The sequence below is a fragment of the Tachypleus tridentatus genome, chromosome 13 (genome assembly GCF_004210375.1).
Source record: "Tachypleus tridentatus isolate NWPU-2018 chromosome 13, ASM421037v1, whole genome shotgun sequence".
Taxonomy (NCBI): Eukaryota; Metazoa; Arthropoda; class Merostomata; order Xiphosura; family Limulidae; genus Tachypleus; species Tachypleus tridentatus.
The window spans coordinates 65,928,944-65,955,472 of record NC_134837.1 but is presented as its reverse complement, the minus strand read 5'-3'; the positions used below and the strand labels follow the sequence as shown (position 1 = coordinate 65,955,472).

The 26,529-nt window shown below is 33.8% G+C and overlaps 1 protein-coding gene across 4 annotated transcripts in view; it reads left to right on the top strand.

Moving 5' to 3' along the window:
- The first annotated feature begins 4,005 nt into the window (after window positions 1-4,005).
- LOC143239724 (protein CLEC16A-like) overlaps window positions 4,006-26,529 on the top strand; it is a 75,519-nt gene continuing 52,995 nt past the window's right edge. For 3 of the 4 annotated variants that reach the window (XM_076481145.1, XM_076481144.1, XM_076481143.1), the window contains exons 1-4: window positions 4,016-4,218; window positions 9,057-9,185; window positions 15,542-15,675; window positions 18,807-18,874. In XM_076481145.1, the coding sequence (XP_076337260.1) occupies window positions 4,145-4,218; window positions 9,057-9,185; window positions 15,542-15,675; window positions 18,807-18,874 (405 nt within the window). In that variant the 5' untranslated portion in view covers window positions 4,016-4,144. Of the gene's footprint in view, window positions 4,219-9,056; window positions 9,186-15,541; window positions 15,676-18,806; window positions 18,875-26,529 lie in introns of all 4 variants that reach the window. The other variant, XM_076481142.1, reaches the window with a different exon arrangement.

Below are 26,529 nucleotides of genomic sequence, written 5' to 3'. Positions count from 1 at the left end.
GACAGTTTTATTTTTCTAACACTGTGTTTGGTCTTTGGAACCAGCTGTCTTCAGAAGTTTGATTTTGTTCAAGAAAAATCTTGATAACTCTATGAATTTTAAAGGATGCCTTTAGATGTTTATCATTTCATTCATGTATTTAGTAGTTTTAGTTTAATTTGGAGGATTGGACAGCCGAGATGAACCCAAAGGTCTCTTATTGTCTCTCATCATTATGTTGTATTGAGTTAGAGGCATAATAATGTAAAGATTAATCCTACTATTTGTTGGCAGAGTAGCCCTAAAGATGGCGTTTGATGATATTAATTACTTGCCACAATTATAATTTCAGATTTAAGGACAGTTATTACAGATTGCTGGATATAGAAAACTGTTGTGTCTAAACATTATATTATGTTATGATTTTACTTTTTTCCAGGTTTACAGATGATTTCAATTTCTTCCTCATCTAAGAATGATTGTTAATCTTTTCATCAACATGCTATAGTCAATCAAAATAACGAACTTTTATTTCACACACACACACACATATATAAGTAAACTTATAATATTATCAGTTACACTAATTTTATATAGGCGATCAAATCAGACCTACGTAAGAATGATTAGGAGTTAGTATAAAAACCAAAACCAAGATGCCTATTACAGGATTCTAGTACAACAAAAAATAAAATTGTATATTTATATTCCTTGACATTGTGTATTATCCCATAACAGAAAATATCTGTAGTCATACCACACAAAAGTGTTGGAAATGTCCCGTCTGTCTGACATAATTCAAACGCAAAAGTAAAACTACATAACCACTAAAGAACACCAAATTAAGGATTAGGAGTTGAGTGCTTTGGCTAACAGCGTCTCAACTCTTACTGCCTTTTACTACCTGCAGCTAATTCTGGGCAGGCAACACCTTTCATAATTTGACATTAAAGGCATTTGTTAAAACAACCCTATAATAGAACTAAACCTCCCTATATTTTAAAATTTCTACGACTCTAAACTTCCACCTTCTAAATAATTATCACAAAATTATTGTAATCGAAACTATGAAACTTGATAACTCGCTAATAATCAGTGATTCTCGTCTATTATAGCTTAATCATTTACCACACATGAAAATTTCACGGTTCTTTGCAGTTAGTCTGTTTTTATTGATTATTTGTTTTTCAGATTTAAAATAATTAATTTTTTGTCTCATTTACGAATAGTTGTTAAACTTTTAATTAAGACGCCAGAGTCAAGCAGACTTATTTTGGACATGAATATATTTGAGTATTTACATAAAATGGCACAAGAAAATATGATTATCTTATTGTCTATATAACATAAAACGAGAAGACATTGTTTTTCTTGATCGCCTATATATAATGGCATGTGTGTGTGTTTTCTTATAGCAAAGCCACAGTTGGCTATCTGTTGAGCCCACGAGGGGAATCGAAACCCCTAATTTTAGCGTTGGAAATCTGTAGACTTACCGCTGTACTAGCGGGGGCCTATATGGAATGGCATAGGAGAAGATTTTTATATTGTCTGTGTAAGGTGACGTATTAGGACATGATTCTTATATTTCTTCGTAAGATGGCACGAGAGTACATGATCCTGTCATTATCTATGTAGAATGATACAGAAATACACGGTTCTTTAATTGTCTATATGAAATAACACAGAAGGTCATGACTCTCTGATTGTCTATATGACACAGATGTGGTTGTAATTCTAAAAAAAAAAAAATACCGGTGATATCAGAGAGAGCTGTTAATAAAACAAATCAGTAGTTATAGGTTTCTGGAAATTGTTCAAGATGGATTTCTTCCTTAAATAAATTCATGTATAAAATATTCATTCTTCACATTCACGAGAACTCCTCTAACACCTAATTATTCAAGATGTGTCAGAGTATTTGGTCTCACTACTATCAAGTCACCGGATGAGAAATTATTGCTCATAGATCCAGGTCTGAGTACTTCCCTTCTTTGTGGAGCCGTCACCACCATTTATGTTATCAGTATAAGTTCAATCTCTGATGTAGTAACTGTCGTGTAGTACATAAGAATTTCTTGGTCATAGATTGTAAAGTTATCTAAAGCTAGCTTGACCTCACATCCATATTTCAACATGCGGTCAGTACTCAAAATGCAATCTTTCTCGGTGTCAATTATCTACACCTTAAGAGTCACAAACAATCTTCCTAGACTAAGATTAACTTCTCTTTTGCTGAAACATTACGTTCACACCATATTTACGTCACCCTCTTGTCTTTCTTTGTCTCTGGAGGAAATTTCACTTCTTATATCAATAAATTGGGCTTAACAATTGTGTTTGTATCTTTAGAACTAGTGTAAATCAGGATACTGCATGGTGTCCTATCAATATGTCCAAGGTATCGTGGACGAGCTTCTCGAATAATAAACTTACTTTCTCAATTCGAACAGATGGAGTATTTCCAGTTGAACATCATTTCATAAATTCAACTAACTTCTATTTTATTAATGCTTGATTAGCTCTTTATTGTTCTTCTGATCTGGCTGTGATCTCTTTCCTTGGCTCAATAACAGTATTTTGTTTCTTACAAACTCTGCTGTAATGATCAAGTTTCCTACATCTATAAGAATTGCCTCTCCTGGTATACCTTGGAAGGAGTCAATATTCTACATATGCCTTTGCCTGCAGTTCCTTACAACATGGCTTTTCAAGTTGCCAGGCATGGTCAGGTGGGTTAAGGCGTTCGACTCGCAATCTGAGGGTTGCAGATTCGAATCCCCGTTGCACCAAACATGCTCGCCCTTTCAGCCGTGGGTACGTTATAATGTTACGATCAATCCCACTATTCGTTGGTAAAAGAGTAGCCCAAGAGTCGGCGGTGGGTGGCGATGACTAGCTGTCTTCCCTACAGTCTTACACTGCGAAATTAGGGACGGCTAGCGCATAGAGTCCTTGAGTTGCTTTGCGCGAAATTCAAAACAAACTTTTTAAGTTACATTTGAAATATATATTACCGTGTAGTTTACTTCTTTTGTTCTATTTCATAGTCATCTGATCAATTATTCCAGTTCTTTTAGGCTATTGTTAGGAGGAGTTTCGGTACTGCAGGATCTGATATTCTACTAAATTTTATATATTAAATTTATGGGTTAATTTTCCACTTAAAACGATTCTAGTTATTTTGCCAACTACATAGCTTTATATAAGAATTAACATACAATTTGTTTTAGCCTAATCCTCACATCCTAACATGTACAAATAAGGTAAGCCTTGTCATATCTCCTGCAAAAAAAATCTGTGACAAAAAACCTTCAACTAGATCATTTGTATCAATACAAATTTAACAAATTCAAGTTGAAAATTTATTGTAACTTAGTTCACGACTTATGCAGATATTAGAAACCACTTTTTCTTATTGTGTAGGACCTCCCGTGGATTTTGTATGAAGTAAAGTGTTGACTTGAAAGTAATGATTGGTGTCCAACATATTAAAAACTACAATAAAATATAAATACTTTAAATAATAAGCCCAAGCGAGAATAATTAAATATTTCATCAATAAAACAACAACAACAACAATCCATATTCTATAAAGAAGCTCTTGCCATCTAGTGCTCAATATTCCTATTAAATTTATCTGCCTAAAGTTTGTAATCGAGCGCAAAGCTATCCAATGGACTATCTATGATGTATACATCATGGGTATCGAAACCAATTTTTTTTTATCATTACAAGCCCTCAGATGTAACACCATGCCACCGGAGTGCTCTTGTATTTAAAATAAGTGAAGTTTGTAATAAATTGAATGTTTTTATTTCTGTTCTTCGCATTAATTATTTACCCATACGACGTTTCATTTAAAATAGATAAAATAATTCTAATGTGTACAATAGACTAATACAGATTTTATTTCATAGTTACACACTTAGTACAAACATATTACATTCCGTAATATACGTAAGAGTTTATATTCTCCCACGCACATAAAGTAATATAGTTAAGTAACCAACCAATGATAATAAATTTTTTTATCGTCACACCCGAATATAGTGCATTAATGGCGACGAGTGGATAGGTGCTAGTAATCAATTAATTTATAATTAATAAATTATCTTTTGCAGTGTTTAGAAATTTATTACTGTAGAATGTAACAATAGGAAAAATGTTTAGGGGAAAAGGATGGTTTTCAGGAAATCTGTGGAAACCCAAAAATCCACACTCCATAGAACATTTAAAGTAAGTATGAAGTGAGCATAAAGTTAACACTAGTACTACTAACACTGGTTTAGTGTGAATTTGTATGACGTATTACAAATTTACATAAAATTATTGCCTTTAGTAAATAATATCAATAATTAAATATACCGATAAAATGAAACGTTTTAGCTGAACTGCTATTCATACAGCTAATATTAAGTAGCAATTTTCAGATTTGTAAACATTATTTTGGTTGAGAAAATGAAAGTATACTATAAATATAACATTACAATTTACAGTATTACTAGTAGTTATAATACGAGTACTAATAAGCGTGCCCCCTCGGTGGATTCAGCAGATAGCCCGATGTGACTTTGCTATAAGAAAACACACACTAATAAATTATTAATGTTTATGACACTGACACTACTTCTAACTGTTATACCCTAAAGTTTAAGTTTATATTAAAATCAAAACTCGAAAGAGAGATAGACCAACAGAAAACAAAAAGATATATGACAGGGTAATGTTCTTAATTAATGTTTAGTAAGGAATTTACTTAATAATTATTTTAAAAATATAATAGCAACTTTTACAGTTGGAGGGTTCTGATTTCAATGATTACAACATTTTGATCCACAATATTAGATGAGATGAATGAGATCATATTTTCAAAAATTCTTTTACCCTGGACAAAACATTTTTTATGTGTCTTATCTCTACACTTTTCATTTTCAAGTGGTAGTGTGTAAATAAAGTTGGTAAGTTTTATATTGTTAAAATATCTCCCATTAAGAATTATGATACATAATCTGACAGAATCACAGATAGATTATTACCTTTTGCAAAACTAAAAAAACAAAAATTTTGTGTTAAAAGGTACTGTAAAAGAAAATATTCACAAGACAGTTTATGAAAATGTAAATATTCAAGAGATGATTTTAGTTTACAGCCATATATTTACTAAAAGATTGCAAGAATATTGTAAGAAAAAATATGTATACCAGTTATTGCTGAACATTTGTATAACTAAAGCTGATTATATTATATATTAGGTTATATGTAAATGTTGTTTAAATGCTAACAACTGAAAGAGCAAAAGAGCAGTGAGTACATTAGTGAAGATGTCTGATATTAGTTTCATACAAGTACTAAAATAACATTTAAGAAATTTCATTGATAACTAAATCTTCTTGATGACGAGAAACCCACTTGAAATAAAACTCTATTTCAGAATGGCTGGTATGGATATTGAGACTTTTATTGATAAGCAGAGAAAAATGTTTGGAACTTCCTGGGTCATCTCTTTGTCAACCTGAAGATGACCTAGGAAGGTTGAAATATTATTCTCTGCCTATCAATAAAAGTGTTAAGTAAGTTGTCTGCACTTTTAAAAATTTGGATAAACTATGCAAAAAACAACAGCACAAAAACAAACATTACACAGATTATACATTGAGAAAATGCAGTGTTAGTAATTACTACAAAACTTGTGTAATATTTGTACAACCATTTTATTTAATATGAAAAAGCATGTAAGTAAAAAAACAGATGTTGTTGGGGGTGCCTACAAAGTTTGTGTAATATTTGTATAACTATGTTATGTTGTAAAATAAGCTGTTTTTTTTTAAACAGAAGAAAGTAATTATGTTCACATAGATCCATTATTTAAAGTATTTATGTTTTAATGTAGTTTTTCTTATAGTAGATACCAAGATAACAAATGTTTAGTTCATAAAAGAACCACATGAGGTCCTATTCAATTATCTTGCAATAAGAAAGTGATTCAAAATATCTACATATCTTAAAACAGATTGAGAAACCTTACAGTTTAAGCTAAACTTCATGGAAGGTAAAATATGCAATAAACCTAAAGCATAGTGTGGTAAGGTCAATTTTAATTACTTGTAATTTTAACAGCTTAAATTTGTATTAATATTAAAACTAAATGTGCAAAAGCACTTATTTTCTGGAATGCACTAAATTTTATGATAACATAAAATTCGGAGGTAAATATAACTTTTGGCAATTAATGGTTTATGCACTGCCATTTTTATTTTAAGATTAGTTTGTCATGGAATAGTTTGGTACATTTAACTTATTGGAAAATTCTATTTCTGAAATAGTTTTCATTTTGTTGGCTTAGCACTTAAATTTTTTTAATTGAAGGTCTAAGAAGTTCTTGCTGAGCTGAATAGTCTATCATTTTTATCTTGTTTTGTGTAGTGAATATTTTTTACTTATCTAAGACAACTGGAACTTCATAACACTTTTAAAAAAACATTAAATTGTTGGAAAGGGCTCAGAGAAGGGTTGCTTGGATGAGACCTGGGATTGAAAGGTTGCCATACAAGGATAGGGTACGATCTCTGAAATTGTGTTCTCTTGAATTAAAAAGGTTATAATCAAGGTGTTTAAGATTGATAAGGGAATTAATATTGTCAATGCATCATATATTTTTCATAGATAATGTTGGGAATGGTAGGACAATGGTGAAAATACAGATTTTGACAAGGAAGGATTTGATTTTAATTAAAAGCATTTTATTTTCATACATGGATGTTACAGCCTCAGTGAAGCAAGAGACTTCTTGCTCTGCTTAAATGTTAGGTTAGTTGTAGCAAACTCTAAATGGAACTTGAGCCCTTCTTCTGCAATCACTGTTTTGTCTACTTCAATGTTGTATGTATAAATTTGTGATGTTTTAAACTTACTTGAAACCTTTGATCTAAGAAAATCATACATTGGTCTCTCCATTGTGGTGTGGATCATTCTAACAGTATGTTTGGGTAAAACCAGTGCAAATTGGTATTTGTTTCCAACTAGTGATGCTTTCAAGTGAGAAAGATTATCATATTACTTGTCAGTCATAGTGTATTGATTCCATTTTCCTAGGAAATATTTATTTAAAACTTTAAGAGTGTATTGAAATTATTACTTTTTGCAAGATGTAATGGAAAATAATATCATTCAGCCTACTTTTACAAAATAGTTGAACATTTGAAGAGTGTCTTTCAGTGACATACTGAAACTATAATTTATAACATAAAATTCAGAGTATTGTTGATGGCTTCTAATATGTTTGTACTAAAACTAAGTTTATTAAATTACTGCCAGAAGCCAATGGAAGTAGAAACCTACAAACACTAAACTATTGGGTTGTGCAGAAATAAATGTCGTTTTTGAACTGTGAAATTTGGAAAAGTATGAACCAGTGTTGTAAAACATGCTTCAATCAAAGCAAGCACCATTTGCTTCAACACACTTTTGCCAATGTGTAATGATGCTGTTCATGCCCCTGCTGTAAAAATCAGAGTTTTTTTGGTCAGTGAACTCCCTAAAAGCTTCTTCTACAACTGCCTGGTTTTGCAAATGTTTATTGTTCAAAAAGTTGTCAAAGTGCTTGAAAAAATGAAAATCTGTAGGAGAGGGGAAGGTCTGGAGAATAAGGTGGGTGAAACAGAACCTCGATTCCCAATTTGTTCAATTTTTGGAGCATCATGCTTTACAGGTTTTATATCATCAATTTTTCTGGTCTTCAGTCATCTCATGTGGAACCCACATATTCAACCTTTTCTTATTTCCAGTTGCACTCAGGTGGTTGCAATGCTTGATTTGCTTGTGTTTAGTGTTTTTGCAAGCTCAAGCACTGTTGTGTGAGGGTCTGTCTCAGCTGCTTTCCATAATTTGTTTTCATGTAAAGGTGGCTTTCATCCATGACCTTCATGGTCTTTAAGACTTTCATCTCCATGTTGAAACCTTTAGAACCAATACTGAACTGTACGTTCAGTAACAGATTCATGGCTGAATGGTTGGTTGATGTTCCGTGTAGTTTCGGTACCTTTTTGCCCAAGTTTAAAGTTGTAGAGACGAAAGTTCTTGTCCATGTTGCCTTGGGTGTTGCAAAACTTACTCTAATTACAGTTGAAACATCAGACAATTAAAACAGCTTGTAAGTGACAAACATTGGATTAAACCAACCATTCAATAATAAGTTACTCAGTATTCAGCTTGTGTGAATTCTGACATTTATATCTGGACAACCTAGTAGATGCATTCTTCATATCTTTTTCAGTAGACTGTAATAGATGATTGGTTAAAACTCATATTTGTTTTGATTAGAAATTTAAGTTAAATTAGTTATAACTGAATATGAATGTGGATCATAACTGTTTCACTAGTTGATGTATGCAGAAAGTTAGACTTGTTTGAGTAGAGTGAGTAGTGTGATAAGACATTTATATCAATAAGGTTATGAATGAATAATTGAGAATTATTGTATCACACTTTGGAGGTAGATATGCTGCATAAGAAGCAATGACCACCTAAGTGAATAAAAAAATTAACTGCTATGATATTCCCTCTGTTTTCTTTCTTGAAGCCCATAAGGGTATATGATTTAAAAACGTTTTCCCATTGAATCCATTGTTAAATGGATTCTAAGCTAAATAAAATATACAATGAATCAATGAACTGTACATTTTTTTAAATATTTTGTCAGTTTTCCCAATTTTCTTTTGTTTTTAGGAATATAAAATGCCTGTTCATGCAGGGGTTAGATTTTCAAATTATGCATGATATAACAGAAGCATTTTTAACACTTCAAGCTACTTTGTGCAGCTTTCTCAAGGGGTCCATCTATACTGATCAGCTATAGATACAGAAATGTACAAGTTTTTGCATTACTTTTGGGGCCCATAAAACAAAGGGCCCATCTCTGTGTAGCTCTGATTATACTGATGTTAGATGTGCCAATTTGGTAAAAGTACTTTTATGGGTGATGTACATAAATTTTTATTTTTAGCTTCTATGTAGTAGTTTGAAAGTTGCAAACCATATTGCTATTAAAGTTAGAAATATTTTTATCTCCTAAATAGATACTTGCATCATTTGTTCTCCAAGAACCAGGTTGTAACTGAACAGAACAAAGCTTTACTTGTGGAGACATTAAGATCTATTGCTGAAATACTGATTTGGGGTGACCAGAATGATAGTACTGTTTTTGAGTGAGTATAATGTTTTTATTTTTTTGTTGTTTTTCACCTTCAGATTCATGCAATGAACCACCTAACTGAGTTAGTAATTCTTAAAATGATTAACTTCTACATGAGTACTTTAAGAGTTATAAATGCAAAAAAGAATTACTAAATATGAACACAAAATGTTTCATTAACAAATCTCCATTGACCAAAAGATATTAAGTTCATATTTAATGAAAAAGATATAAACAGATTAGGGGTCAAATGATGGAAGTTTTGAACCTTTGCCTTGTAATAATCTGATATAGCATCTTCCTCTCGTTATACAATAGTAACCAGAGAGCTTGTATACCTTCGCATCACCACTCTTTTTAGAAATTATGTGCATATATATTGAATAATATAAAACTTTATCTTCAAAAACTGAGAAAATCCATCTTAGATCCAGAGTGATAAATGACCTGGATTGTTTTTTATAGTTTGATGAGGAGTCTCAACCTTAATGTGTTTGGCCCCAGCATGGCCAGGTGGTGAAGGAGCATGACCTGTAACCTGAGGGTCATAGGTTTGAATCCCTGTCACACGAAACATGCTTGCCTTTTCAGCTGTGGGGGCATTATAATGCTATGGTCAGTCCCACTATTCATTGTTAAAAGAGTAGCCCTAAGAGTTGATGGTGGGTGGTGATGACTAGCTGCCTTCCCTCTAGTGTTACACTGCTAAATTAGGGATGGCTAGCACATACAACTTTCACCTAGCTTTGTGTGAAATTGAAAACAAACAAAAATAATTTAATGTGTTCAAAAAATTTTGTTCAAATCCAATCACACTTTACAGAATTATTAACTAAAAATACAAAATTGCCTCAAAGTGATTTGGACCAAATTTCAGGAGGACTATCCCACAGTGACTTCCCATTGTGTTTAAACTTTCACATACATTGGTCTAGCAGTTTTGAGATAAAGACCTAGTTGCAATATCCTCAGAGTGCAAGGGTAATAACATGCATTGAAGATTGTTTTTGCAAAGTTTAGCATTTAAACTATGTTTTGATACCACATAAAGTAAGGTTTAGGTTGGAGAGTTTCTAGAAAGATCATCCCATTGGCCATAATGCTACATACATTTAACTTATAGCCAATTTTGTATGTTGTGAGTACTATTTCATGTCACTTTAACTGTATAGCCACACATATATATATGTACTTTGTGTCTAAAGTTGAAGTCAGATATTTAACATAGTACATTAAAATACTTTCTGTCAGTTTAATTCATTGTTTTGTAATAAACCAGTTTGTGGTTAGATTATAGTGTTTTAATGCAAGCCTTTATTAAAAATTCAGATTCCTTTAAAACATACCGATATCACAGAAATCAGTATTACATCAAATGCTTAATGATTAAGGTATTAGTAAATGTATGAAGGGGAAGAAGAGGGTGGGTTATGTCAAGAAAAAACTCTGGTAGAGTCGGGAATGTGAAAAATTATCCTGAATAATGGAAAAAACTACAAATACATTATCAACTTTTGTATCTCAGAATGACTGGTATGGGTATTAACACTTTTACTAATAAAGCAGAGAGAAACATTTTGATCTTTCTGAGTCATCTTCAGGTTAACAAAGGAACTTTATCTTAGAACCTGCATATACACTCAAATAGTGGTATGCAGCTCTGCCACTTATTGGTACGTTTTAATATAATGTTTGTGTGTGTTTGTTTTCTTTAAGCAAAGCCGCATTGGGCTGTCTGCTGAGTCCACCAAGGGGAATTGAACCCATAGTGTTAGACAAACAATAACTCTCATAACTTGAAGGTTTTCTCTTTCTTTACTTACGTTTTATGAAATTTCCAAGTTTTAGTGTCTTTTCTTAATCCTCTTATGCAACCTTATGATAAACTTCAACTTTTCCTCCAGAAAGAAAGCTCTATAAGCAAACTAAAGTTGTTTTAAAAAAGAATCAGTTTTTTGTGTTTATTACACCCAAATCGTAAGATTACTCTTTCATTATTATTAATCATTGTTTGTTCGTTGACAGTCCCTCAATTCAAGGATTATTTGTATAATGTCTTGTTGGTGAGTTTTGAGTTGATTTAAAAGGCCATTCCTTAAGTGGGATTTCCATCTTCAAAAGTTGCAAGGTAAATTGCTGTGGAGAATAACCCATGAGCCTGGATTTCATTTTCTTCCTCATCCTTTTCTGTTTCATGTGCAAATACTTTACTTCAAAAAGGTTGCCACTAGATTAACTAGTAACAAATGTAACAAAATTGAGCTACTGAATAGAGCAGAAAAAAGTAGTCCTAAATGGTAAAATTAGAAACAAATGCTTGTTTTGGAACATCTTCTGAAGAAAAACAAATTTCATAGTTTAATATTTTGCATTATCATAATTATTTGGGATATCATTACTTGTATAAAAATATGTGGATGTGATCCTGTTGTTAAATTACATTGTGATATTAACAGGACACATTTAAATCAGCTTGAACTATAAGGGTGGGACTTTAAAAAATCATTTTGTGAAATTAAATGGAACAATTTTGCTCATGTAACTGGTATTTTGCTTAACTAAAATCTTAATATTTAAGATTACTTAAATATCACTCTCTTAGTCTATATACTTTGAAGAAAGATTAATTATATAATTAAATACTCAAGATAAATAATCCAAATTGATTAAATAAAATAATACCTACAAGGATTGTTTTATTATTTTTATAGTAAAAATAAATGTGTTTAATTAGTTTTTCCTTTTTAAGCTGTGGATGTCCAATCTGAAAGCCTAAGGGCTAATATTTTTAACAGTGATTCTTAACCTTTTTCATCATCTTGCCCCCTGAGACTCTCCAGGGTATTACGGTGACCCCCTATAATAATTTTTGTAATGGTGAACTTTGTGTAAAGGTAGAATAAAACAAAACTATATAAAGATCCTAATTTATTGAAAATGTTACCAATAAATGACCTTGAGATATGCTACAAGTGCTAAAAAAATGCAAAATCCATGGAATTACTGAATATCATACAAAACCTACTTAGTCACTCAGTGTGAGGGTTGATATTATATATAATGAGAAAATATATATTTAATACGACAGAAACTTTGGTATTTAAATTTTAAGTTTGATGTATTAATAAGATATAGTTAAAAAATTTAGGCAATTCGAAACGTTGTAATATATGAAAATTTTTACTCAAAATTAGACAGGTGATTGCGCAACAAGCATCTTGACGAGGTTCAACCGCCACACTTTAGCGTGTTTCTTATTGGTGAGCAGTTACAGGCACTTACCACAACAACTACAAACTGCTCCATGATTTCCCCAATAATTCCTAAACCTTCCGTGGTCCCCTGAGAAACTTCAAACGGCCCCCAGGTTAAGGACCACTGGGCTAATTGATCCATCGTGCCTAGCAGTGTAATTTTCATCATCACTCTTTTTGTATTTCGTTTATTATAGTGGCTTAATTTTAAAAAAAATACATATACACTGAAGTGGTTGACACTATAATAAAGTAAGAAAAATACTGTAGATATAACAGTAAAATGTTTTTGTTTTTGGTAGTTTCTGATTTTTTCATTGAAGACACTCTGACCCACTCACCATGGTCAGTATGACACCACTGTTGCTACATGCACAATTTTTCTGTGTGTGTGTATGTTTGTGTGCATGCTTTCTTAATTGTTCTTCATTTGGTAAAAAGTTTGTAACATCTGTAGCAACACCTTTGGAAACGGTTTAGGAACTAGGAACGATTTTAAGAAGCTGAAGTACAAATATTTATGTTGTACTGGTCTCTTTTATACTGTAAAATTTTTTTTTCTGTGGCTCATGGCTATAAAGTGTATGAAAGTATTGTAGGACCAAGTTGTTGGCACAGTGCCAAGAGACACTTCCTTCTTACTACATGTTTTTATTACAGTTGGTCATTCTGACATTGCTAGACTCTTAAGATATGCACATGTAGTGATATGAAATGTTGTTACAGGAAGTGTTCTGTATACACTTGTATTTTGTTTCTGTAGTTTGGTAAGTTGAACTCCAGTTCTGAGTGACTTCGTTGTAGTTAGGTTCTACAACCTTGCACTTTCCAGAGAGATTGTCAGCAATCAATTACTGCTGTAGAAATAATTTAAAAATTAGATAGAAACTTTTTTTTGTATGAAAACTGGGAAGTTAGTTTAAAATGTGTGTCCAAAAAAGTGTTAGTGAAATAAGAGATATAGTACAAAAGGAAAAAGTGTTCATTTCACTAGAAGTCTCTGGTTCCACTGTGGGATGTTGTTTTAAATAGACCCTGTGAGGGAATATTAGAAAAGATGGGCAATCAATTTTATGTATAGTATACTGGATATAGGCACAACATAGATCAAACACTTGTTAGTACTGTTTTAGTTTTCAATTTAAATGTTAGAAGGTAAATGTTAATGTTTGGAGATATTCAATAGTAGAGAATGATTAAGGGCTCCTAAGGCTTTCAGTAGGCCTACAGTAGCACCCTGATGAGGTTATGTGACTGGGAGCAAAGACCCCAGTGCTCTTTAGTTTTGCAATTGTACAAATATATATATATATATATATATTTGTGAAACAACACAAGACAAATAATTTTAAATACCATATTGACCCAATTATAGGGCAACCTTGAAAGAAAAAAAAATGTTTTATAATATTCCTTTTTAGTTCTGCAATATCAGTACCATAATTGAACAGTCTGCAGGTGTATTAGTCATAAGAATTAGGTATGACCTTGAGGGAACATCAGGGATACATGTGTAGTTGGATGATATCCTGTACATTGAGGAATGTGACAGGGAAGGGACCTGTGGTTGGCCATAATTATAAGGCAACTAAGAACTTTACAGCCTAATTATTAATGAAAAACATCACCTTATAATCAGGTCAATACTGTAAATAATATAAACTGTCTTTTTATAAATGTAGTTTATTCCTAAGAAGAATATTTAATGCATCAACATAATATAATAACTTTTACCACATGAAAAACGTATAAACTTAATTAAATTTCTAAAATGTAATTTTTTTTTACAGGTTATACAATAATATTATGAGCACAAGTTGAATCAAATTTCATTTGAATGTTTGTGAAACTCTGAAAGTAATGAGACCACATTAGATTGAGCTGATTTGTTACATTTATTTGGTGTCTCACAATGCTTTTGAAAGTGTTGAATATGATAAAATCCTAACAGTACAAAGTGATATTAAATCATGATCAATAATAGTTGCTATTTAATAATATACATACTTAAAATGTAATTAAGTATTAAAATGTAAGTATTTGTCTCTGTTTTGAAGACTGGAAGTATGATGAAAGTCTGTTTTTTTTCTTCTTCACAAACTTACAGTTGAAACTGGATGATTAGTGGAAATTATTAATCAGTATGTTCATTGAACAACTAGTTACATTCAACTAAATGATTGTTCTCACTTAAGACTTGGATATTTGGAATAACTGAAAATGGTAATAAACACATACTAGCTGATCATTGTGAACAACCTTGTATTAATAAAAATAGTACTAAGACATCATAATTGCAGTATTTTAGTCATTGGGATTATTGGAATATTGATTAATATCAGTAAGCTGATATTTCTAATTACCTTGTTTGATTATTTGAATAATTGAAATGATTGAAAATGCTAATTTTTGTTGTTCATTTTCATGACATAATTTAATTTGATTGTTATTTTGATTAATCAGTTATTTTGTATGACAGTAATTTATGTGTAAATTAGTATATTAATTAAATGCTATATAATTACCATCAGAATAATGTATAACATACTTTGCAGCAATTAATAAGTACTCAAATGAGTTATACTGGAAGTGCTATAAATAAAAGATGTTTTACCATAATAAGAACTTATAGAAAAAAAGAAAAATGTAATAGTATGGCAACCACATTATAAGCATTTATGGAAGTAAAGAATATTATAATAATATACCAACCACACTGTATCTACTATATCTAGTGTTGTTTCCCTCTGGTACAGCTGTAAGACTACGGACTTACAACTCTAAAATCAGGGATTTGATTCCCCTTGGTGGACTCAACAGATAGCCAAGTGTGGCTTTGCTATAAGAAAACACACACACATATTTAGTGTCATAGAGCTTGAATTTCAGAATTTCAAGTTTATATAATTTTTACCAAAACCACCTTTTCTTCATTATTTCCAGTAACACATCATTTATTTAAGACAGTATAAAGAACAAATGAATTATGTAAATGTTTATTAAATCTACAGTTGTTCAGTTAGTGAAACTCAAAAGAATTGTTAACACTTACGTTTGTACTTTCTTAATTTTTTTTTCTGTTATGATGATAATGTTTAAGCTTGATATATTCCAGTTTTTTCCTGGAGAAGAATATGCTATCTTTTTTTTTACAAATCATGAAGCAGAAATGTGGACGATACGTGTGTGTACAGCTTCTACAGACGCTGAATATTTTATTTGAAAACATCCGTAACGAAACATCTCTTTGTAAGTAAACAGCTATGTTTTATAAATATACTGTGTTTTAAATCAATAAAATATGCTTTTTGGGCAAAATGAATGTGAAATATTATGAATAATAAGAAATGCTAAGAAGAATTGTAATTAAAATTAGTTTTTTGTTTTGATATTAAAATATACAAACTATTATTATTTTTTAAATATATTTAAGCTAATTTAAATTACAAAGCATATCTTGAGCAAAAAGTATAAAAATTATCTTTCATATTAAAACCAGGGTTGGGCAGTTTAACTGATTGATCACTATAATAAATTACCTATGGGAAGACATTATATTAATTCAGTTAGTATCACATAAACTAATTGATTGACCAAAATTATGATTAAATTGATTGTCACAAGTATAATCAATTAATCAAAAGTAATGTTTCTGATTATTAATGATTTTAATCATTCAAACATTCAGTTGATCAAAGTTATGATTTGGTTCACTATAAAAAATAACACACAGAAACATAACTAGTTTTAATGTTGTTGATTATTACTATTTATCAGTCATTACAACTATATGGTATCGATGTTGTGTTTGTTTGTAATGAGTAATTTGCTGTGTTTCAGCTTCATAACATTTGATTTTATACTTCAAGTGTTCTGGAATGGGGTGGGATTGTGGTTTGAGGGTCCCTGGTTCAGTTTCCATTGTTAGCAAACTTATTATGGTAAATGTTCTACGTTCTAAGGTTAACTGGCACTTGTTTTGAACTGGTAAAAAGAGAGTGAGCACCTATCTGACAGCACTTGTCACAAACTTTTTCTGTTTTCATTTCTTTTTCTTTTCCTTCTTGGCTTTCTAACTGTAGGAATGAAAATTGTCTGGCAGTGTCCTCTGCCATTCTTATTTCTGTTTTGTTTTTTCACTTCCTGAACTGATAACTAGAGGTAAGACAAATGCCTGTTAGAAATATATCTTAGGACAGTTAACCTGAAGATAACCTAAGAAGGTCAAAATGTTCTCTGCTTTATTAGTAAAAGTGTTAGTACCCATATCAGCTGTCTTAAGATACACTGCTGGCCAAAATCTTAAGGCCAATGAACATAAAGAAAAAATATGCATTTTGTGTTGTTAGACTTAACCACTTATTTGAATAGAGCTTCAAAAGATGAATATAAGAAAAGGGAAAATAAAAATAAAAAAATTTTTAGCATTTAATAGGGAAAATGTGAACATTATGAAATTAGCCTAAATACTAGCTCATCGAAAGTTTAAGACTAAACTGAAATGAAGCATTAATCTGTAAACACGTAACGAAATTTAGTCATTTGTGTTCAAGCATTAACGCAGTCAACATCTCCCACTGACATCTCCTGTGTTACATTGGTAAAAACATGGCAAAGACTAAAATGTTGACAGAGTCTGAACGTGACAGAATTGTCGAGCTGCAAAAACAAGGTCTCTCTCAATGTGATATCCCTGAGGAGATTGGGTATAGTAAAACTGCTGTTGCAAATTTCTTAAAAGACTCTGAGGGATACAAAACAAAAATTTCAAGTGGTTGGCTCAAGAAAATTTTGCCGGCATTGAGCAGGAAGATTCGACGGGTTGTCCGGCAAGACCCAGCCAATCATTGAACCACATTAAGGCCCTTACAGACGTAGAATGCAGCTCGAGAACAATAAGACAGCATCTACGAGAAAAAGGCTTTAAAAATCATAAAAGTCTTCCAATGCCATGCCTCCTTCCAAACCACGAAACATCTCGGTTAAATTTTGCTGAGAAGCACCAAACATGGGACATAGAAAAGTGGAAGAAGGTTTTGTTCTCTGATGAGAAAAAATTGAACCTGGATGGTCCAGATGGCTTACAACGTTACTGGCACAATAAGGACATCTCACCAGATACGTTTTCTACACGACACAGTGGAGGAGGTTCCATCATGATCTGGGGTGCTTTTTCCTTACATGGAACAATGGAGCTTCAGATTATACAGGGGCATCAAACAGCAGCTGGCTACATTGGCATTTTGTAGAGAGCATCCTTATTGATTGGAGGTCCTCGCTTGTGTGGAAATGACTGGATCTTTTAGCAGGACAACTCTGCAATCCATGATGCCCACAGGACAAAGGACTTTTTCATGGCGAATAACGTGAATTTTTTGGAAAGATCCAGTGTGTTTACTTGAACTGAACCCCATTGAAAATGTTTGGGGGTGGATGGCAAAGGAAGTCTATAGAAATGGACGTCATTTCCAAACAGTGCATGAACTTCGTGAAGCCATCTTCACCACTTGGAATACCATTCTATCCAGCCTTCTGCAAATGCTTATATTGACCATGCCAAAGTGAATGTTTGCAGTTATTCGCAATGATGGCCATGCAACTCACTACTGAGACTTCTTGTTGGACATTTCCTACCATGTTTAGGACTTATATTTGGTATGGTCTTATACTTTTGACCAGCTAGTATTTAGGCTAATTTCGTAGTGTTCACATTTTCCTATTAAATGCTAAACAAATTTTTTTATTTTTATTTTCCCTTTTCTTATTTTCATCTTTAGAAGCTCTATTCAAATAAGTGGTTGAGTCTAATAATGCTAAATGCATATTTTTTATTTATGTTCATTGGCCTTAAGATTTTGGCCAGCAGTGTATATTTTTACTTCAAGTGGGTTTCTTGTCATCACAAAATGCTTGTTAGCACCCTGCTATAAACCTTTTTATTTATATATTTTTTTTTATCCTTAAACTGCTGACCATAGGGAAAGGCATGTGGCTGGTAACAACTGCCACCAACTTTTTTTTTATCCTTTTTAAACTGGTGAATAGGGGAAAACAATCAATATAATCAATTAATTATCTAGCCTTGATTAAAACTGTATAAAATATCTGTATGTAAGTTGTTCTTTTAAATTGTTATTATATATTACTTTAGAGCTTTAGAATTTTAATTGTATTTAAATTGTCTGAGAGTTTAGAGTCTGTATAATAAAAATAATTACATAATTCACAGGTTATTTTATTTGAACTTAATATAGATAACACTTTAATATTCTGAGTGAAACCAAAATATTGATTATAAGGTGGAGAAAATATTTTTTTTATTGTTATGAAACCTTACATAAGTTGTTAATGAATTATATCTTCCCTTTTTCATATCACAGATTATCTTCTATCAAATAACCATATTAATTCCATAATAGTCCACAAGTTTGATTTCTCTGATGAGGAGGTAAGTGGTAATATAATATTAGACTTAAATGTATCTCCAGTTTTTATAGTTTACACAGCTTATTATGTCTTAGCATCCAGGAGTAGTTGTGTACATGCTTTGCATGAATTACCTGTTTAACCATTTAGTCAATATGTCTTGAGATAGAACACTTAGAGTTAAAGTAGAATACATTTTCTTCTTACCTTATTGAATAAAAAAAAAGTGCATATTTTTCATTAAGAGTAATCTATATTTAATGTATTTTATGGATGATTAATTGCTCTATATAAAAGAGACTAGTGGAGATGTGTAATCACAAATGGAAGCTGTAAATGCCATGGGTGATATATTAAGCACTATACATTTGACTCACAACTACTTTTTGGTATGATGCTACCACATTGTATTATTTAAGCACTTCTTTTAATGTATCATATTTATGAAAATGTTTCAGTTAGTTGTGATGCATCATCTGATATGGTACATTACCTCCCCTCCTCAGTGTGGATTCCTGTACATGGTGAAGAGACCTCCCAGAGAAGGTTCTGTTCTTTCAGTTTTCCTCCTCTGGGATCTAAACATCCACCCACGTGTTTGCTATGTGTGGTGATCCGTGAAGGGGAGGAGAGGATCCTGGTGATTAAGGGGTCCAACCCTAATGCACTACTTTGGCCTTGAATTCCTGTACATGGACAGCCTTGGGGTTGCCACCCTGGGGTCACTCTGCTGGTCCACTTGGGCTAGGGTCAAGCAAGTACCAGTGTTGGATGTTCTAAGAGGTGTTGTGGACATTGTATCTGATGCTGGTGTTTGGGTACAGTTTTCATGAAACCCTGGCATTGCTGTAGTGTCCTTGTTTGGCACTGTAGTGCATCCCTTCATAGGCATCCATGGTGGATGGGGTCAGTGGGCACCAGAACATTCTTTCTTTATTATGGATCCCCCAAATAAAAACAAATAAAATAGTGAATAACAGTCCATAGGTAAATGATCATGTTTTGAAGATTTTTAGCAGCAATCTTCAACATCTGTAACATCTGTACCTTATTTTCTTATATTACATTCTCTTTCAGACAAACCTTTATGGTAAATGTCTCCTTTTTTTATTCAGAAGGGACTAGAGGGACTTGCTGGCCCTCCAAAGTTAGTCAAAAAATTTCACTCTGGAAATCTCTACTCCTAAACACAGTGAACTTCTTTTGTATTCAAAGATAATTGGGGATATACTCATTGAGGTTACTCCTCATATTACTTTGAATTTGTCATGAGGAGTTATTGTTGAAGGGGATTTCAAGAACATCCCTGAGTTGGAGATCCTTGCTAGTTTCTCCACCTAAGGAGTTTCTGCAGTGAGGTGTATCTCCACTCGCAAAGATGGAATTACGATGCTGACCAATATCCTCATTTTAACATATACATCACCACATCCACCTGCCACCATCAAGGTAGATTATTTTAATTGCAAGGTATGGCCATATATTCCAAACCCTCTCAGATGTTTCCAGTGTCAGTGGTTTGGTCACTTAAAGACATCATGTTGTGGTTTCTTGACGTGTGCTTGTTGCGATGGCAAGGACCATGATGCTTATGAGGGTGAAACAGACCCTCATTGCATCAAAAGTAACAGCTCTCATCCATCCTACTTTCGTTCTTGCCTTGAGGTTGGAAAGTTACTGTCCACCACTTCACTTCAGATGTATGATGCTACACTTCATTTCACTACTGTAGTGGAAGTGCAGATGGATCTCTTCGTGCCTCTGAAAGAATCGTTCTCAAACCATATGAATAGTCTTTTGACCTCCATGAAATTTGATGAATCAATGTCAATACCCATTTCTGTCTCTAACATTCAGTTCTGCAAACCCCAAGATCCACTTTTATTTTGGGCACAGTCATTTCCTCTTCTTCTCCCACCCCAAGATGCAAATCACTCATTTGCTCATGTCCTCAGTTGTATGAATCTTCTTCCAATGACAGAGACCTGCCTAATTGACCCAGGGCAGGAACCATGGAGGTCAATAGACCTCCCTCAAATAAAGAAAATAAAGAAAAAGATGTGGTTGAAAAAATAGAAGGGCTCCTCACCCAATTCACCTACACTTAAATAAAAGTGGCCACTTTGATACAATGGAACTGTCAAGGTTTACATTCTAACTTGGATGACACCAAAACACTGATTGCTTCTTACCATCCTGTATGCCTTTCCTCACAGGATATATTTCTGAAACCTGTCAGTACAGTCACCTTTTGGCAGTTTTCTTTGTACAGAAATGACAGGTTGTGTGATCGACGAGTGCATGACACATTCTTAGAGGCTGTAGCCATCTATGTTTCCTTCTGTTGAAACCATCAACATTATTCTCTCTACCTGTTGTCTCCAGAAGAGACCTATGATCATTCAGACCTTGATGCTCTCATTGAACAGTTGCTGTCTCCCTTTTTAATGGGGGCTTTAATGGACATAATCCCTTTTTTGGGAGGTGCTGATATTGATGGGAGGGGTTCCTCTGTAGAGTGTATGCTCTCAAATCACAACCTTTCTCTTTTCAATACTGGTTTTTATACTTATTTTCATGCATCTAGTTAGTCTTTTATTACTATTGATCTCTCAGTTTGCCTTCACTATTCTCCTAACCCATGAATCAGTGATCATTTTCCTATCATTTTGTAAGAGACTGGCCATGATCCATGCCACCTAACCTGCATGCCCCAGTGGAAGCTGTATCAAGCCAACTGGCCCTCTTTCACTGCTCTTGCAGAACTTGATCCTGCCATCATCTTTTAGCTATCAATAGACAACTGCATGGTAGCAGTGACTGACTGTATTATACAGGCAGCTGCTCAGTGTATTCCTAAAACCTTGAGCCGTTTTCCATGATATCCTCATCTGTGGTGGAATTCTGCCTGCCACATGGCAGGGAAGGCTCAAAAACTGGCCTGGGATACCTTTTGTAGGTACCCCTAACTCTTGAACAGCATTGCTTTCCAGCAGGCCCATTCACATGCTTGGCAGGTAAGACGTCAAAGCCAAAAGGAATCTTGGATTAAGTTCATACCCAGCATCTCTTCTACTACCTGTTCCAAAATCATATGGGACAAGATTTGAAAGGTCAGTGGACAGTATAATTTTGTTCCCCTTTCAATCTTGCTCTCTGATGGTCCTGGGAAGTAGCTGATGCTTGGAGCATTGCCAACACTCTTAGTGAAAGCTTTTGCTGAATATCTAGTACTTCTGCTTCATCCTCCACCTTCTTAGCCATCAAGACTTGGGAGAGTGATCACTTCTTTCCTTTTGAGCTGATCATCTATGACTATAATTGCCCCTTTACACTGGTGAAGCTCAAATTGGCCCTTTATCAGTCTAGCAGTACATCAGTTGGACCTTATAATATTCATTATGAGATGCTGCACCATGTAACTCCTTTTTCTGTTGCTATTTTTCTCATTTTTTTTAACTGGATCTGGCAAGAGAATGTTTTTCCTGATGCCTGCTACCAGGCTATTGTTCTACCTTTTTCTAAGCCTGGGAAGGATCCCAAGATTCCTTCAAACTACCATTCAATTGCTTTGATGAGCTGTCTTTGTAAGACCTTAAAGAGGATGGTTGATGCTTGTCTTGTTTAGTTTCTCCAATGAAACAACCTCCTCTCGCCCACTCAGTGTGGGTTCCGACGACAGTCTTCCACCATGAACCACCTGATTCGAATTGAAACGTCAATCACAGAAGCCTTTCTTAAATGACATCTTGTATCAATATACTCTGACATTGAAAAGGCATATGATACAACATGGAGATATGGCATTTTGCAAGACCTCAGCTTATATGGGTTACATGGCCATTGCCCATTTTCAAAAATTTTTTAATGGACAGGTGATTCTAAGTTTGTATGGGTTTGACACTTTCCTGTACTTTTCCTCAGGAACTTGGAATCCCTCAGGGCTGTGTTTTGAGTGTCACACTTTACAGTATAAAGATTAGTGTCATCACTGAACAACTTCCTCTTACTGTTGCAAACGGGCTCTATGTCAACGACTTTCATTTTTCATGTCGGTCTTTGAATGTGAGATATATTGAGCAAGTGGACTACAGCAAATGGTTTTAACTTCTCTCTCTCTGTTTGCATGCACTTTTGTTGCTAATGGGGTATTCACTGTAATTCTGAACTCCATGTAGGTGAAGTTGTGCTTCCTGTGGTCCCTAAGACAAAGTTCTTGAGGCTCATTTTTATAGTGCACATCAAGCAGCTACGAGTCAAATGTACAAGAGCACTGAACATCTTCTGTGTCCTCTCTGACACCACTTCAGGAGAAAATTGATGTTCTGTGCTAAAGATATATTGTGCTTTTATTCGACTGAAACTAGACTATGGGTTTCTGGTCTGTGGCTCTGCCAGTACTTCGGCCTATTTCTCACCAGGGCCTTCTGCTCTCTGCCAGGACTTTCTTCACTTCTCCTGTCTAAAGCTTGTACACAGAGTCTCATGAACCTCCTTTACACCTCTGCCATTTGCAAATGTTTTTACTGTACGTTTTGAAACTTCGATTCTTACCACAACATCACACCGGGGGATGTGTTTTCTTTCCTCTGTAGGCCATGCTTTTTCAGAACAGACGATCTGCCATTGTTCCTTTTGGCCTTCATATCCAGGTGCAGTTTGATGAATTGGGTCTGTCTTTGGATAACATTGCTGTATACACTTGTCAGTCCATCCCACCATGGCTTATTACAATCTCTAAATGTGACCTTTCTTTAAGTCATCTGAAGAAGATGGATACTCGATATTGAGAGTACCGCCTTCTATTTGCCGAACATCTTTTGAACTATCCTTCCATTTCCATATATACGGATGGTTTGAAATCAGATGATTCTGTGAGCTTTGCCATGATTTTTTTTTGGTTCGGTGATTGCACACAGATTCCTGTCTACAGTTTCTGTGTTCACTGATAAACTGTATGACATTTCTCTTGCCCTGGATCACATAGAAGCTAAGCAGTATTCAAATTGCACAATTTGTACTGACTCACTTAGTTCTTTACTGACCCTGGAATTGGTTCACATTAGTTCTCACCCTGTTCTTGCCAATATTCAAGATTGACTGGCCCATTTTTCATTACAGCTGCTTCTATCCAGTTCTGGATACCAGGCCACGTTAGTATTTGTGGGAACGAGCTTGTTGACACTGCAGCTAAATCTGTCTGCTCTGGCACTATCACTGCTGTGCCTCTTCCATACCTGGACTATGGTCCTGTATTCAAGGATCTGCTCTATGCCAGTTGGCAGTCGACTTGGAATGAGCAACGTAGAAACAAGCTTTTCCGTATAAAACCTGATATTGGACTTTGGTCGTCTTGCTTCCAAAAGGATCAGAAAGAGGAAGTTGTTCTAACTAGACTGCTCATTGGTTGCAGTTTTTTTAACTCATTATTTTCTTTTTCCTGGGACTGATGAACAATTGTCTGTGCAACACTCAGGTCACAATAAGCCACATTTTACTGTCTTGGCATCGTTATGACTCTCAACAACGGCACCATTTTAAACATGTCCTGTCCCAAGGTTTATCTGCAATTTTGGACAGTGTCATTGACTATGGTGACACTGTCGACCTTACAAATGTTTTTGGTTTTTTGAAGGCTGCTGGCCTTTTTAACACTATTTAAGTTTTTAATTCATAAATCAAACTTTTTTAATATGATTCCTTTTTACGAATTAAAGTACAATTAGTTTGATATGAAATTAGAAAATAGTCGTAACATCAAATAACTCAAAACCAGGACTGGAAAGGCCAACATCAGGCGATTAATGCTGATGTTTGAACTTACCCGTTAATCATCCTGGTGAGTTTTAATATTTAAAATTATACTATAGAAAGTCCTTTAAAACTTGTATTACTTTACTTTCTGAAAGCGGCCATGATGTCAAATAACTCAAAACCAAGCCTGGAAAGGCCAACTTCAGGTGACTAACACTGATATTTGAACTTACCTGTTAGTCATCCTGGCAAGTTATGATAGTTAAAATTATGTTACAGAAACTCTTTTACAACTGTATTACTGTAGTTTCTCTCTTACTATTGTAAACTAGATATAAAAATTGGATTTAATGCTATATAAGTTTTTAATTAAAAAATGAAACATTTTGTTTTACCTTAATTCCTTTTTACAAATTTTAATAATTTTACCTTACTTTTATCTTTTTTGCCATATGTTTGGTGCAGATAATGTGGGTGCTTTGTGCCATAAAATGCCAAACCAAGCAACCAACATTACCTCCCCTTGCATAAATAGCTATTTTCCTTCAGTGCTGCCTTCTATATACAAAATATTTTATGCATGCCATAAGTCTTCCATCTCCCCTTCTTTGGAATTTACTGATTCAAATGCATCTCTTATGCAAATCATCATGTGTCAATTCTCTACTAATAAGAGTGCAACATACTTTCATGAAGCATGTGACTCCTTCATTTGTTCAATTCTACCGTAATATTACTTTGAGTTTCAGCAGATGGAAGCACCAGTTTTGAGTGAAGAAAAAGGATGGGAAGTGTGAGAAGAGGTAAGTACCTATTCGAAATACATTTTCATTATAGGAAGGTTATAACTTCCAATATGGTACATCCCCTCCTCTCACATAAATATCTAGAATCTATGCAGAATAAGTGGAGGGAAAGAAAGAAGCTTTCTTCAAGTGTACTTGAAGGTCACTTCATAAGATGAGACAGTCAGATTCTGAGATCTGATGTGTAGATCTCACCACACCAGAACAAGGTATACTTTTCACATATGAAATGTTGCACATATGGGTGGAAAACAGGGGAGCACATTCAACTGGGAGAGAACTATGGCCTGAAAGTTATCCAAGCCTGGCAATATTTATGAAACCCAATCCCAAAAATTATAAAAATGGGTAAAATGAAAAGGATGTGCTCCTGGGTGTAGAGGGCTAGGGCACAACAGAACATATGTGGCAAGTCAACTACATCCAGCACCCATGCTGTTGGGAACTGACATCTACATGGGGGTAGGATGTGGATCATGCTGTTAGCAAATCAACTACAATAGGAAAATAGGGGTAGGAAAGAGGATCATATCAGTGTCAAGTCAACTACAATACAAAATCCAGCCGACTTATGAACAGGACACACATAGATATGATAAAATGATAGATTGATATGGGAAACTGACATCTATCTATCCTGTATCAAAAAGATGTCTATGCAATGTGAACCATCTCCTTCAAAAGGGAAACTGACCAAAATCACCCCAAGGACATTAACATCTTTTGAATTAGAAACATCAAGGGATAGTGGAGGGGGAAAGAATCATAGCAATCCACAGTTACTTCCATCACGACCAACACCACTGATGGAGTATAAATGACAGAGGAATATAGACCCCTGTAATACATGTGTGAGGACTTGTGTAGGAATTGGTGAACTACAGTTTTCATGTCTCACTCACAGCACTGAATGACAATATTTAATTATGTAAGAGGAGGATGTATGTATCATAATTACATTTTCAGTGTTGAAAAATTATAACTTTAGGAATGTTCTGCTGATTTCTGTTAAACAAAAATGTACTTAAAAGTTTAAAATGTTGCTGCACATCACATTCAAGGAACCTTAAAATAATAAAAAATAACAAGTAATAATAATTACAGTATTTAGATTACT